General features: G+C 44.8%; 1 protein-coding gene across 4 annotated transcripts in view; it reads right to left on the bottom strand.

The window, feature by feature from the left end:
- Window positions 1-16,324, bottom strand: part of LARGE1 (LARGE xylosyl- and glucuronyltransferase 1) — a 640,944-nt gene that overhangs the window by 479,002 nt on the left and 145,618 nt on the right. For all 4 annotated transcript variants that reach the window (XM_032139623.2, XM_032139621.2, XM_032139622.2 and 1 more), the window contains one exon: window positions 10,225-10,412. In XM_032139623.2, the coding sequence (XP_031995514.1) occupies window positions 10,225-10,330 (106 nt within the window). In that variant the 5' untranslated portion in view covers window positions 10,331-10,412. The remainder of the gene's footprint in view (window positions 1-10,224; window positions 10,413-16,324) is intronic.

The raw sequence follows: 16,324 nt of genomic DNA, 5'->3' as shown, positions 1-16,324 counted from the left end.
TTGGGGGGGTGGGGCAGAGGTTGCAGTGATCGAAAATTGTGCCACTGCATTCCAGCCTGGGCGACAGATTGAGACTCCGTCTCAAAAAAACAAAACAAAAACGAACAAACAAAAAAATTAAAATTAAATTATTAGCAGCATCCCAAAGTCTTCCTTGGGCCCTGCCCCAGTCTCTGTGCTACCCTCTCTTCCAGAGTTAACCACCATCCGGATTGGTAAGAGCCTACATGAATTTCTGCCTGTTTTTGAACTTGGTATAATTGGAATCCTATAGTATGTATTATTTTGTGTATGTCTTCTGCTCAATACTGAGAGTAATTTCATTTTCATCACTCTATAGTACTTCACTATATAAACGTGCCACTATTTTTTTTTTTTTTGAGACAGAGTCTTGCTCTGTTGCCCAGGCTGGAGTGCGGTGGCATGATCTCGGCTCACTGGAACATTCAAGCGATTCTCCTGCCTCAGCCTCCCTAGTAGGTGGGGCTACAGGCATGCTAATTACTACCTAATTACTACCATGCCCAGCTATTTTGTATTTTTAGTAGAGATGGGGGTTCTCCATGTTGGCCAGGCTGGTCTTGAGCTCCTGGCCTCAAGTAATCTGCCTACCTTGGCCTCCCAAAGTGCTGGGATTACAGGCGTGAGCCACCACACCCAGCCCCACTATTCCCATTTTAGTGTTCATGAACATTTCATAGTTTCCTGTCTGGTGCTATTATAAATAACGCTGATGTGAGCACTCTAGTACTAGTCTTTTGTTCCCACCTACATGCATTTCTCTTGGGTGTATTGTTAGGGGTAGAGCTAAGGGATTATGGGGTATGCTTGGCTTTGCTTGGTAATACTTTGGGTAAGTTTTCCAAAGTAGTTATATAAATGGCTATCTTTTACTCAAAATTAAGAGACCTATTCAAACACCAAAAGGACCCTCTGAATAAAATCCTCCCTCCTTTTGTTAAATTGGTATCTATAATCAAAAAATAAAATAAAATAAAATTGACTTAAAACCAGGAAATCTGCAACAAAGAGCAGACATTCTGAACTTATCTTTTCAGAAAACCTTAATGCATCATCAGTTACTGATTAAACACCTATCATAGATGAAGTATTATGGTCTTAAATCATTCAGACAATTCAGACCAATGCATCTAAATACAGTGCCTTTCTCATGAGCTGTAAATGAAATGCTGGATACATATATGTCAAATTCAAATGCAAGAATCCAAAACTCCAAGGGAAGGATAAGATGTCCATGTGAAAACTGCATGGCACACCATCTCTGCTCTATCCATAAAGGACAAGAAGGGGATAGAGAGGATGTGGGAGCATGAGACTGTGGGAAAGTGGTATGGAAGGCAGAACAATGACCCCCCGCAAAAGATGTCCACATCCTAATCCCCATGGCCAATGAATATGTCATCTTCCATGGCCAAAAGGGCTTCACCAGTACCATTAAATTAAGGATTTTCAGATCGGGGAGTTATCTTGGATTTTCTGGGTAGGCTCAATATAATTACAAGGGTCTGGCCGGGCAGGGTGGCTCATGAGGTCAGGAGATAGAGACCATCCTGGCCAACATGATGAAACCCAGTCTCTACTAAAACTACAAAAATTACCTGGGCGTGGTGGCACGTGCCTGTAATCCTAGCTACTCAGGAGGCTGAGGCAGGAGAATCACTTGAACCAGGGAGTTGGAGGTTGCAGTGAACTGAGATCGCACCACTGCACTCTAGCCTGGTGACACAGCGAGACTCCATCACAAAAAAATAGTAATAATAATAATAATAATTACAAGGGTCCTAATAAGAGGCGGGTAGGAGAGTCACAGTCAAAGAAGGAGATGTAATAACAGAAGCAGAGGTTAGCATCAGAGAGAAAGATTTGAACATGCCACACTGCTGGCCTTGGAGATGGAGGAAGGCATCACAAGCCAAGGAAAGCAAGCAGCCTCAAGAAGCTTAAAAAGACCAGGAGATGGATTCTTCACTGGAGCCTGCAGAAGGAACCAGCCTTGCCAACACCTTGACTTTAGCTCAGTGAGAATGATTTTGAGCTTCTGACCTCTGGAACTGTAAGATAATAAATGTATGTTTTTTTTTTTAAGCCACTAAGTTTGTGGTGGTTTGTTACAGCAGCCACAGGAAACTCATACAAGTTGCATGTTGGGACTCATGGCAACCACATTTCTTGATTCACCAGGCCTCTTGCCGTGATCTCTTAAAGGAGATGCAGCCAACAGATGCAGCAGGGTCATTTTTTCCACCCTAGCAGGATGGCCAATATTATTTTAAGATCAAAGGATATGTATAAGAAAAGTAGAGGTCAGGTCAGGCGCAGTGGCTCATACCTGTAATCCCAGTACTTTGGGAGGCCAAGGTGGGCGGGTCACCTGAGGTCAGGAGTTCAAGACCAGCCTGGCCAACGTGGTGAAGCCCTATCTCGACTAAAAATACAAATAAATTAGCTGGGCATGGGGGTGGGCACCTATAATCCCAGTTACTCAGGAGGCTGAGGCAGGAGAATTGCTTGAATCTGGGAGGCGGAGGTTGCAATGAGCTGAGATCGTGCCACTGCACTCCAGCCTGGGCAATAGAGCAAGACTCCATCTCAAAAAAAAGAAAAAGGAAAGTAGAGGTCATCTTTGGAACCATCTCACAAGCAAATAATTGGGATAGACTCTACTGCCCTCTCAGATGCCACGACCTTAAAGAGACTCCTAACAGTCACAAGGTAAGAACTACAGACACATGCACTGGGCATTCTTTGGCACTATTCAGAGCAGCCCACTTGCATGCTCACATCCTCATTTGTTGCAAGATTTTGCTCAAGCTCAGCACTAACAGTTATTAAGCATTGGCTGGAAAATTTCTTTTTTTTTTTTTTTTTGAGATGGAGTCTCGCTCTGTCGCCCAGGCTGGAGTGCAGGGCGCGATCTTGGCTCACTGCAAGCTCCGCCCCCAGGGTTCATGCCATTCTCCTGCCCCAGCCTCCTGAGTAGCTGGGACTACAGGCGCCCACCACCATGCCGGGCTAATTTTTTTGTATTTTTAGTAGAGATGGGGTTTCACCGTGTTCGCCAGGATGGTCTCCATCTCCTGACCTCGTGATCTGCCCACCTCAGCCTCCCAAAGTGCTGGGATTACAGGCGTGAGCCACCGCACCCAGCCAGCTCTTCATTTTTGATCTATTTTTTTTAAAAACACAACTTTTGTATTTTAAGTCCCATTTCATTTTGCATTCAGCATCCTATGTTCTTATACTCCATAATATCCTTATTAAATAATACATTTGGATCACTGGCAGGACAGCAAAAATAGGCTTTCCTGCCAAAGCTGCTGTATAGCCTAGACTTGGGGGATACTGAAAGCTCCAGCAGATTATTCACCAGTACCTTGCACAATCTGACTTCCCAGACCTTCCAGTACACTCTCTGAGCTCAGGGATGGGGAAGCAGACACAGGGCTGGGGAATCAGTCATGTCTGGACAAACCCTCCTTGGATAAAATGCACCGCCCCCATCTCGCCTATTCCACCACATAAGTGCCCTGGGATTCCCCCATAATAATAATGCAAAGAAAAAGCTTTAACTTACAATTCTTTCATTCTCACTGCAACTCTTCAAAATAGCCCAGTATCGGAACCCCATTTCTTTCTGTTGAAATTTACTGTGACAACACTCAAAAATATTCATTTCAGAAGGGGTTCATGTTGATAAAAACGGAACCAACAGTGAACTCAGCCTTTAGGAATGACAAGACAGGGGTGCAGGCTAATATCAGTTCAGAAGTGAAGATCCTCTGCCTTTTCATGACACTGGTTTTAAGTGTTCAGGACTTCGCATCCTCTGAAGACATTTGCTTTTAAATAACAACCACATTGTCCTGGCCTGCCTCCCTGACAATGGGAAACCTTTGCACCGAGCTGGTTATGAATTATCAGAGGGCAGAATGTGTGAAGAGTTTTCTGAATGGCTGAAAAGCACCCTTTTTCCACATGCTGATACGTCTCTAATAGCCGAACACATCTCCTTGATGGACAGAAAAGAAGAACCACATCCCACAATAAAACCCACTGGGCTCTGAGAAAAGGTGATTCTGATAGAAAATAACAGGCATGCTCTAAATTCAAATGGGGCTGTAGTTGAGCAGATTTACTCCAGTCCCAGAATTAACATCATGACCAAATGAAAGCAGCCATGTCCTCAGGTCTCAAAAATCACAGATGCTCACAGCACCAGAAGCCCTTCCCTACCAGTGGCTCCTGCGTCCCTCAATACCAGTTCTTCCCAGGAAACATTCACTAAGGACACATTAGGAGTGAGTGCTCAGTTAGACACTGGGAGTGTAACGACAAATAAAACACTTCCTTCTCTCAAGAAACTCAGGTAAGTGGTTAGAAAGACACCAAACAAGCAAAATATCTCTTGATGTGTGCTGGTCATAGAAGTTTCCATATGGGATCTGGCATTAGGGGAAAATGATATTGAATACGGGCATTGATGGTGTTGGCTGGGAGGGAGGGTTACAGAAAAAAGAACTGAATAGTGGGCAGTAAGAATACAGAGTGAAAATTAAGAATCAGAGAAGTAGTTTTCTCAGGGAGTTCAACAGGGTATTATACCCTGAAGAGAGACAGTATAGGTTGGGGAAAAAACAATTGTGGAAGACCCCAGAGTCATGGTAAGGAGTCCACAGTGGATCCAGGAGGCAATGATGAGACCTGTCAGCACTCACAGTCAGAAGAGGGCACATGTGTTCATTCACTCATTCATTCAACAAACATTTGGGGACCAAATCTTCTCCCAGCACTGCAGTAGGTGTTAGAGGTGGAAGGGCGAGCTAAAGAGACCCGCTCCCTCCATTCCCAAAGCTTGTAAATCTGTTGTGAAAACAAAAGATTATAAAAACAAGAAAAATAAAGAGCCCTGAGTATTAAGGGTACATACAAGGAGTTAGGTAAATAGGGAGCCAAGGAAGCCTGCTAGTTAAGGGTCAGGAGCAATTAATTGTGTTTCAGCTGAGACCCAAGGATCTAGGCAGCCAGACAAAGAACAGGAAGGAAACAAGAGCAATAGAGGGTGTTAGGGAGAAGAAAGAACAGGTGGGAAGAGCAGAGCCCACAGAGGGCGATGCACGCCAGGACTTAAAGGAATCTGGCATGGCTGGGCAGAGGATACCAGATGATGGGAGGCAGGATGGTGGGGATTAGGGGATGGGCCAGAGGGGCTGACAAGGAGCAGAGTGGTGCTGTGATTTAGCTCTGAGGAGTCTGAAGAACGAAGGAGACCTGCAAGAAAGTGGGCTGTTATGCTTAGTCCTGATCACAAAGAAGGAGTGGCAGAGCCAGGGCGACAGCAGTGGTGAAAGGTAGGAAACAACCGACGCAGCTATGAGGCCGAGCTTAGACTCAACAGGAAGTGGCAACGGAGACATGGAGTGAATGAAGGGAGACAACGATTACTCCCAAGTTTAGGGCCTGAACGGCGTGGAGCTGGGAATGCTGACTGAGATGTTAGAGAAAGAAAGGTGGACTGGGAAAGAAATAAAGCAAGGAGTTGGGTTTAAGAACTAAGGGGTTAACGCACTAACAAAAACACCACCTGATGAGTGTCCTTCACCAGCGGTCACTGGGCCTTCAAAAGGTGTCTCAAGGAATGGAAATCTCATCTCTTTCCCAGATGGTGAACTCCATGCCTAACAACTGAGTCGCTGGAACAGGTGTTCTTTCTTACAGGGAGACAATGCCTGCCTCCCCATAACATTATGCATTGCTCCTGCTTCCACGCTCAGGAGCAAATCACAGTAAGCCGACTCCCTCTTAGTGTCATAATTCCCCTTAATCGGGGAAGATTCTGGTCATTTTCAATTCACTTACATCAGACGTTAGAATCAGAAGCTTGTAGGTAGAATGTCAGCACCCTGCTACGTGCACTCGACAACTTCATTTCACGCTGGAAGAAATGAAGGTCTAGCATGAGAGCAAGTGTGCCCCAGACCACCCAGCTCCTCTGGCTAAGCTGATTTGAGATCCTCAGACAGCTGACCCCCTCCAGGGCTCTCTCAATATATCATGCTGCGGCGTGTAATCCAACTCCAAAACCCTATGCTGAGAGCATCCACATCTCGGAGGGAGTTCTTGGCTCTGCTCTCAGGAGATCCATTGAAATTAAACAGAGTCAAAAAATAAATAAACCCACAGAAAGTATGAACAGTATTTCCATGAATACAGGCAGCAACTCCGCCCCTTATTTATGGCTTCACCTGCCACGAAACCAAAAACTCAAGGGTGTCAATAAATGGATTGTAATGTTGTTGTGATGTTTAATTACAAAGAAAATAATGTCTCTGCGGGCCCTTTGGGAAATGCACTGTTGTCTGCAGCAACTGGCAGGGAGCTTCATGGAGGCATTGCCTTTGTGTTCTGATAAATACTCAGCCTTTCCCAGAGCCTCAGGATCTCTGGGTCAGGCAGGGTCAGATGGGTCACCTTGTGTAACTGCCCGCCTCGCTCAGCTCCCTCCCACGATACTGGACTTGTGTTTCTGCATCTCTCATGCCAGATATTTCACCACCTCCTGGGCAGCTCATTCCAGCTCTGGTCAGCATGATCCTCATTATGAGGAGCTTGACATTTGGCTCCTTGCCACGTCCCTCCGTAAGTTCGGGGCCACCATAGCAATCCCAGTCTTTCTTTCAGGGGACAGCCCTTTGTCTGTTTGCTGAAACTGAGCATGTACACCCTGAGCCTCTGCTTCTCCAAGGTAAACATCCTCAAATCTTCCCACCATTTCTTACATAACCAGATTTGAACGGGCCCTGTCACTCACCTGGATTTTCCTAAGCGTGCTGCCTTATCTAGATTGTCCTTATAGCAGAGAGTCCACAAATACAAATGCAGCAGCCCCAATGTACACTAACTGACACTCAGTAACAGAAATCTGTTGCCTTTGTCATCCTAGCTAAAATACTGTGTTAATATGCCCACATCACCCAGCCCCTACTAAATGCAGCTTGTGATTTGGTCCCAAGCATGGGGTTCATTCTAAAGGATCATGTTGATAGACACAGCACCTACACCCAGTCAGTCATGTTGCCCCAAAGTATTTTCATGATCTTTCCAGTTTCCCATAATCTATCTGCCAGTCTGGTGAAATTGCTCAAAGTTAGTGATCACAGTCACTCCACCGGCCATGATGGTTCTAAGCTGCCTTCAAGCTGACCATAAACACATCTAACCATAAACACAGACAGCTATGAATTCTCCATAATCCAGATCAACTTCTAATCTCTTCTCTTTGGGAAACCATGCCATTTGCCTTTGGTGGCCATCCCAATCACCCAATCTCACCCCATGTGTTTTAAGCAACTCTCCATCATCCTGTGACCAGAAATAGGCACAGGGCTTAAAGTTAACAAAAAAGTATCAGCCTCCCTCACTACCCTCCCACAACCAGAGTGACTGGTTTCAGGAGGAGTTACCACAGGCAATTCAATCAGAGGCAATATTGGGGAATTAGAAAAAGGAAAAAATCCTCTTTCTACTGGAGTTGGTGAGGACAGGATGCAAGCCTGAAACTTCCTCTATGTAGATAGTCACCCTGAGAAAAACCAAAGCAGAGAAAAATAGAACAAAGGGATAAAGGGAGACCTAGCTACAAAGCCCCTGGATCCAACTCTGCCTGAAGCCTGCCCTATCTCTGAACTTACAAATCCTATTAACTATCAAATTCCCTTTTGGCCAAAAAGCAATTTGGGTTGGCTTTCTGCCAAAGAGTACAAAACAACATTCTACAACTTTCCTCACCCAGATTGTGTGACACCCCATCAAACTCCTGACCAAAGTTTAATCACTCATTGAGGCCCCAATCTATAGCATGGTATTGCAGTTAAAAACTCAAGCTCTTGAGTCCAATCCAGGCTCCATCTTAACCACCTTTGGGGCCATGGGCAGATCACTGAAGCTTATCTGCCTCACCCTCCCCATCTGTAAAATAGGTGTATTAAATGTACCTGGCACAAAGAATCATTGTGAAGAAAGAGTGAACATATGTAAAAGTCCTTATAACAATACCTGGCCTGTAGAAATACTCAAAATAGGCCGGGCACGGTGGCTCACGCCTGTAATCCCAGCACTTTGGGAGGCCGAGGCAGGTGGATCATGAGGTCAGGAGATCGAGACCATCCTGGCTAATGCAGTGAAACCCTGTCTCTACTAAAAATACAGAAAAACTAGCTGGGCGTGGTGGAAGGCGCCTGTGGTCCCAGCTACTTGGGAGGCTGAGGCAGGAGAATGGCGTGAACCCAGGAGGCGGAGCTTGACGTGAGCAGAGATCGCACCACTGCACTCCAGCCTGGGCGACAAAGCGAGACTCCGTCTCCAAAAAAAAAAAAAAAAAAAAGAAATACTCAAAATACTAGTTGTTTGTACTGTAGTCATCACTGTGATGACAGAATCACAGTGTCTGTCATCACTGTCATTGTTTTACCATTATTATTATTACCAGCTTAGTTAGTTAAAAGTCAATGTTCTACTTACTAAACCTATACTAGCATGGGGCACCTCTGACTTCTTTTATAAAAAGGGCTTTTCCATGATCTCTGGGAGAATGTTTCCTTACATTAAGACCAACATCAACTCCCGTTCCTCTCTCTAGTCCCTTTTCCAAAAACTTACCATCCACTGCCATGGCATAATTGGCTCTATCTACCTGCTTAGATGAAGGTTCTGACTGTTCCAGGGATGCAGCTAAAGGGTGGGAACACGGACAGGGGTGTGTCACCCGGCCTCAGCACTGGGCTGAGCATCCTGAGCCCTCCCTGCTAGGCAGGCACACAGTTCCACCTTGTTTATATTCAGTCTATCTAACTCAAGGCACATCTCAGAAAGTGAAGTGGAGATCCTAATTAAAAGGTAGCCTTGAGCTGCCAATAAAATTATGCATAAAGGAAATGTTTAAAAACACAGTTGTGACTTCCTTGAGACAGATTTTCATTTGAGATCTTCCTTCTGAAATTCAAGTATGGGGGTAAAAAAAAATAAAGTCAGCTCTTCACCACTGCCGTTCCCTTTCTCTCTGAAGCCTAGAAAACCATCTTTGATAGGCAAAACATTGCACTGTATTTGAAACTGCTGGCTAGAAAAATGGCAAGCCTTGCTGTTCCCACTGATTTCTGGAAAGTAGCAGGGATCATCATTTGTTTTTATTTGTTTGGGGACAGCAAATTCTTTGTTGCCTCCCTGTGCTCGGCCCGTCATGTAACTGATCATCTTTCATCCCCAGCCCGGGCCTGACAGCTCCAAGAAACCTCTCCCACAGCACCCTGCCTTCCTCCATCACAACGCGCATTGCAATGTGCCGCGATCATTTGTTAGCCTGTCTCCTCCACTATCCTGTGAATCTCCAGATGCGTTATCTTCATATTCTCAGCACCAAGTTTAGTGCAGGCATCCAATAATAACAACGACACGGCCAGGCGCAGTGGCTCACGCTTGTAATCCCAGCACTTTGGGAGGCTAAGGTGGGCAGATCACAAGGTCAAGAGATCTAGACCATCCTGGCCAACACAGTGAAACCCCATCTCTACAAAAAATACAAGAATTAGCTGGGTGTGGTGGAGGGTGCCTGTAGTCCTAGCTACTTGGGAGGCTGAGGCAGGAGAATCACTTGAACCTGGGAGGCAGGGGTTGCAGTGAGTCATGATCGTGCCACTGCACTCCAGCCTGGTGACAGAGCGAGACTCCGTCTCAGAAAAAAACAAAACAAAACAAAACAAAAAAAACCACACAAACAAACAAAAAAAAACACCACCACCACCGCCACCACCACCACCACCACCACCACCACCATGATGTTGAATGGGTGAATAAATGAATGAAAAGATGGACCAACTCTTGAAACATATGGCTCCATGAATAGCTCAGTAATTTCTCCAGGGCCCAACCTTTTCCCCCATTATCGACAAAGTACTTGACTTGATTTGACATTTCTGTACCCACTACCCTCCCACTGCATCAAGGTATGCCTTATTTTGCTTGTTTTTCCCTTTTTCTCCTCACACTGTTGACTGCCGCCAACTACCTGTGTGACCCTAGACAAGTCACTTCCCATGACTGGAAATACATATTCCTATTAGATGGCTCTGAGTTTCTTTTCTAGGGTTCTATGACAGCTAACGTTCCGTTTCTTCCCTCCTTCCCTCTCACTTTGGCTTCCATTCTTACCTTCGAAGCTCCCAGAAAACAGGTAAATCCAGGTGATGGCTGGGATGCAGAGAAGACTCAATGAGGCAGCCAAGAATTTCCGTCTCCCCCTGCAGATTCCCAGCATCCTCTCGGAATTGGCAATCCCTAATCCCAGCGCCGTTTCTCTGTCCGGAGCATGAAGTCCTCGGCCTCCCTCATAATACTCTCTGAAAGGAAGAGCAAAGAGGAAGGCCTGAGTTCTTAGCACTGGAGATGGATGCAAGTTATGAAAGAGAAATATCTCATAGATCCTGAAAGGGGTTCGACTGATCTAGGCTTCCTGCTAATCTTTGATCCCAAGAGATGATGCTGTCATCTCGCAGTCTTCAAAACTGAGACGATAAATAAATAAGTAAATAACAAAAACTGTAAGATCTCTCTCTCACACACACGCGTGCACACACATACACACACACAAACACGCACACACACATACACACGCACACTTTATAGTACAGGTTAACTTTGAGACCTGAACTAACATACTTAAAGGAGCATTTAGTCAGCACCTATTATGTACCATGTACGAACCATGTGCTGTGTTTCAAAAGAAGACTAGAACAGGCTGGGCGCAGTGGCTCATGCCTGTAATCTCAGCACTTTGGGAGGCCGAGACAAGTGGATCACTTGAGATCAGGAGTTCAAGACCAGCTGGCCAACATGGTGAAACCCCATCTGTACTAAAAATACAACCTGCAATCCCAGCTACATGGGAGGCTAAGGCACGAGAATAACTTGAACCTGGGAGGCGGAGGTTGCAGTGAGCTGAGATCGCGCCACTGCACTCCAGCCTGAGAGACAGAGCGAGATTCCAACTCAAAAAAAAAAAAAAAAGACTAGAACAGAGGATGGATTCAAAAAGTGTAGTCTAATGAGGGAGACCAACAGAAAAGATCTATGAGAACCCCAAGCTGAGATGTGCATGGACCATTCTGGAAGGGCAGATAAAGGTGCTGACTGCCCTACGCATGGTCAGGATGGCACAACAGTTCCAGCATTCTGGGCAGAGGAGACTGAGAAAGGCACTGGTATTGACCAAAGAGCACATGCCAAGGCAAGGAGATGGGAGAGGTCACCACCTCCATCTGCATGGGACGGTACCCTAATCACAGCTGAAAGCCCAAACACACTCACTAGGGACTGTCTTCATAGATTCCACCCTCGACATGGAAGAAGAGGTCCAGAGAATCACAGAAACCATTAAAACATGCAGAGAAGGGATAAGAACAAACAGATAGCCTGGGGAGGGCATATCCTCAGACCATGGCAGAAGACTGGCCGTGATGTGTCAACGGAAGAGGGAGCAGGTCAGTGCAGACAGAGTGGACGGCCCATGATCTTTCACCTGATTATTTGACCAGGAAATCATGAAACCTACAAAGGAGTTAAAAAACCAATGGACCCTAAGACCTCATCTCTACCCACCTCCTGACATAGGTGTCACGCTGACTATAGGTAGAAAGAAAGATAAACCCACATGGTGCCTCCCTAACAGAGCGGAACTCACCCATTGCACACAGCTATAAAAAGCTTCAGATTCCCAAGGAACAGATGTCTATCAAACAGCTGGCTTGGTTCTCCCCTTCCACATTCCCAAATGCACCCTTCCCTCTTGGGTAACCCTTATACCGCCATGACAGTGGTCTGGTTGAACTGACTCCTTTCCCTGCCAGCCTCAGCATTTCCAGAAGACAGATAACCACCCCATCAGATCCACCTTGCATTCTTTAAGACTTAGCATATTGCCTGTCAGCTACAGGTGCCTGATAACTGTCTGTTAAATGAATACATGGAATCAGATTCTATCCAAAGGCCATCCTCTCAAGCTTCAGGAGTTTATGTTCAGTGAGTTGCCAATAATAAACAACTAATGGAGCCGATCACAACTGTCAACGCTGAGCCTGCTTCTGCAACCAATCTGACATGATTTTCTAAATGGAATTCTTTTGGAACAGATGAAAGACCACAGGGCTAGAGGGTGTAGGCTAGAAAGTAAAACTGAAAAAAGCAAAATCCTTTTGAACAGAGAATGTTGACTTGAAAAAAGTCCCCTCTAGGGAATGTTCAGTCTAAAGCATGGAAAACAAACCCTACGTACACATTCCACCAGTCACAGAGAATGAGAACCACCAAGACCCGTTGATCTCTTAGGAGAAGGAAGTGCAGAAAAAGAGGGCTCTGCAGTTAGATAGATGTGGGTTCAAGCCCAGATGCTGCACTCGACTGGCTGTGACCTTGACAAGTCCCCTGTCTCTGGATAAGCTTCCTTATTCATCTATAAATTAAGATGACACCCTTTATCTTGGAGGGTTGCTTTGAGGCTCAAATGAGAGAGTCCTTGATGAAGTGCTTACCAAAGATATTTTAAGTACATTTCAGGGGCGATCCTTCCTTCCTGGAGGGCAGAAAAGCAGCCTTAATTGGTTTGCTTGTTCTTTTTTTTTTGGAGACAGAGACTTGCTCTGTCTCCAGGCTAGAGTACAGTGGTGCGATCTTGGCTCACTGCAACCTCCGCCTCCCGTGTTCAAGGGATTCTCCTGCCTCAGCCTCCCGAGTAGCTGAGATTACAGGCACACACCACCACGTCCAGCTAGTTTTTGTATTTTCAGTAGAGATGGGGTTTCACCATCTTGGCCAAGATGGTCTCAATCTCTTGACCTTGTGATCCACCCACCTCGGCCTCCCAAAGTGCTGGGATTACAGGCGTGAGCCACCGCACCTGGCCCTTAATGAGGTTTTTATCTCTCTCCACTCCCACCCTTCCCCCACAGGATTGGGTAGAAAACAGATCCCAACAAATAGGTATTGCCCAATATGCCAGATAGGTGATTTAAACCTGAAGGATCCACCTACTCAATTCTCCTTTGAGAGTTACCGTTCTCCCTAGGGATCTGTGAGGGGCTGGTTCAGGACCCCCTACAGATACCAAAATCCACAGATGGCTCAAGTCCCTCATATAAATGGGCATAGTATTTGCATATAATCTACACCTATCCTATATACTTTACTCTAAATCATCTCTAGATTACTTATAATACCTAATGCAGGCTGGGCACGGTGGCTCATGCCTGTAATCCCAGCACTCTGGGAGGCCGAGGTGGGTGGATCACCTGAGGTCAGGAGTTTGAGACCAGCCTGGCCAACATGACGGAACCCTGTCTCTACTAAAAATACAAGAATTAGCCAGGTGTCGTGGCGTGCACCTGTAATCCCAGCTACTTGGGAGGCTGAGGCAGGAGAATTACTTGAACCCGGGAGGCGGAGGTTACAGTGAGCCGAGATTCTGCCACCGCACTCCAGCCTGGGCAACAGAGCAAGACTCCATCTCAAAATGGTAATAATAACAATAAGTTTTTAAAAAACTTAACCAAAAAACACCGAAGGCAATGTGAATGCTACATAAATAGGTATACTGTATTGTTTAGGGAATGACAAAACAGTCTGCACACGTTCAGTACAGTTGCCGTTTTTTTTCCTGAAGACTTTCAATCACAGTTGGTTGAATCTGTGAATGTGGAACCCTCGGATACGAAGGGCTGACTGTATCACAACATTAAAATCACAATTTTTGTTTTCACAGTTTACTTACAGCAATAAGTCAAGGCAACTAGCAGTAAGTAGCACTTATACGTCAAGCACTTTCCTATATTTTTTCACATATAGCTGCTTATGTAATTCTCAAAATAACCTATGAGATAAACACTATTTCCAGTTCCCACTGTACGGATGAGAAAATTAAGGCCTAGAGAGATTAGTTAACTGGCCAAGGATTATACACTACTATACACTACTAGTAAGAGGCAAAAACACCTCAGGCTCTGCTCTCCCTCAGCAACTGAACCTAAGAACTCTTGCCACAGGGTGTTTCTCCTTTTACTTTAACCTAAATCCTTCATATTGAATATTATGATTATTTCTTTCCCAGGGTCAAATATATCATAACTGTTAACTCTCACTCCAGAAAAAAGTACAATAGAAAGACATTAAAAAGCTATAGACAAGGGCTGGGTGCAGTGACTCACACCTGTAATCCCAGCACTTTGGCAGGCTGAGGCGGGCGGATCACCTGAGGTCAGGAGTTCGAAACCCGCCTGGCCAACATAGTGAAACCCAGTCTCTACTAAAAATACAAAAAATTAGCTGGGCATGGTGGTGGGCGCCTGTAATCCCAGCTACTTGGGAGGCTGAGGCAGGAGAATCGTTTGAACCCGGGAGGCAGAGGTTGCAGTGAGCCAAGATCACGCCATTGCACTCCAGCCTGGGCAACAAGAGCAAAAAAAAAAAAAAAAAAAAAAAAAAAGCTATAGACAAATTTGAACTTTTAACGGAAGGGAGGAGGATAGGAACTGAACTTATTTGGCATTAATAATATTCAAATAACACTGGGAAAAAAACTCTTTAATAAAATACTTACTTTCCTCTTTTCCTCTCTCCATCTGAGGAAGTATCAACACATACAATTTGTACAAAGTTTTAAAACAGAATCTATGGTGGTTTCCCTTTTATGAAAACATGGGTATCTGAAATTAAACCCAGCAGGTAAAAAATATTCCTTCATGAACTTCACTTTTAAATGACACCTCTGTATACTAAAAACACATTTTTAAGAAAAATCTCAATCTATATCAGAAGTTACTCCAGGGAAGTCAACACAGAAATCAACACAAGAAGAATGGAAGGAAGAAACAGGAGGTGGGCTGGAAATTACATCACAAACATGTGCAAATGTTGGCGAATTAACTGGGAAAACCAGCCTCTAACCTGCTCTCTCCCTACTGCTCTCTGGTGCGAGGGAGGCCTCCCCACCTATTAACCCAGGCAGGTGTCTAAGAGTCATCCCTAAACACCTCTCCCTCAACTCCAAGATCCAACTCTTCGGCCAAGCTGGTCAACTCCTCCTCCTAAACATGTACTCCATCTGTCATCTCCTATCTGTCTTAACCAATGAAATTTACACTTATGAAGAACATTGTATGAACCCAAAAAAATCACCATGATCTGTTCGTTTTTGTTTTTGTTTGAGACAGGGTTTCGCTCTTGTGGCACAGGCTGGAGTGCAATGCCGTGATCTTGGCTCACTGCAACCTCCGCCTCCCGGGTTCATGCATTCTCCTGCCTCAGCCTCCCGAATAGCTGGGATTACAGGCGCCAGCCACCACGTCCAGCTATTTTTTGTATTTTTAGTAGAGACAGGGTTTCACCATGTTAGCCAGGCTGGTCTCAAACTCCTGACCTCAGGTGATCCACCTGCCTCGGCCTCCCAAAGTGCTGGGATTACAAGCATGAGCCACCATGCCTGGCTGATCTGTTAAGCTACAAACACAGGATTCAAAGCTAAATGTATTATATAATGTGATCACAAGTATCCTTCAGTCCAAAGCAATAAATTTTATATATGTGTACAAATACCTATATACCTATATAAGAAAAAAAGGCTTAAATATTGTAAATTATCTTTTGGTATAGAATATGACTAATTTCAACATGTTTATATATACATATATATACTTCCTGAAATTTTATACAAGGAGCCTGCATTGCTTTTACAATTTAAAAGTTACTTAAAAATTGGCCAGGCACAGTGGCTCACACCTATAATCTCAGCACTTTGGGAGGCCGAGGCAGGTGGATCACCTGACATCAGGCATTCAAGACCAGCCTGGGCAACATGGTGAAATCCTGTCTCTACTAAAAAATAAAAATTAAAAAAATCAGCTGGACGCAGTGGTGCATGCCTGTAATCCCAGCTACTGGAGAGGCTGAGGCAGGAGAATTGCTTGAACTGGGGAGGTGGAGGTTACAATCAGTTGAGATCTCACCACTGCTCGCCAGCCTGGGCAACAGAGCGAGACTCCATCTCATAAATAAATGTTATTGAAAAGTTTTGATCTCTATGTCTTAATTATATTGCTTGCAATTCAAAATACCTCAGCACAGACAGTATAAAATATATATGTATATATATGCATGTATATATACGTATATATATAAGCTTTAATATATATACATATATATATATTTATATATAAGCTTTAATTTACAAGCTCAGTGCAGTGAGTTAACATCTCTCGTGTCCTAA

Source organism: Hylobates moloch, unplaced genomic scaffold (assembly GCF_009828535.3).
Source record: "Hylobates moloch isolate HMO894 unplaced genomic scaffold, HMol_V3 SCAFFOLD_19, whole genome shotgun sequence".
Classification (NCBI taxonomy): domain Eukaryota; kingdom Metazoa; phylum Chordata; class Mammalia; order Primates; family Hylobatidae; genus Hylobates; species Hylobates moloch.
Note: the sequence above shows the minus strand (reverse complement) of the source record. Positions and strands in the feature narration are given on the sequence as shown.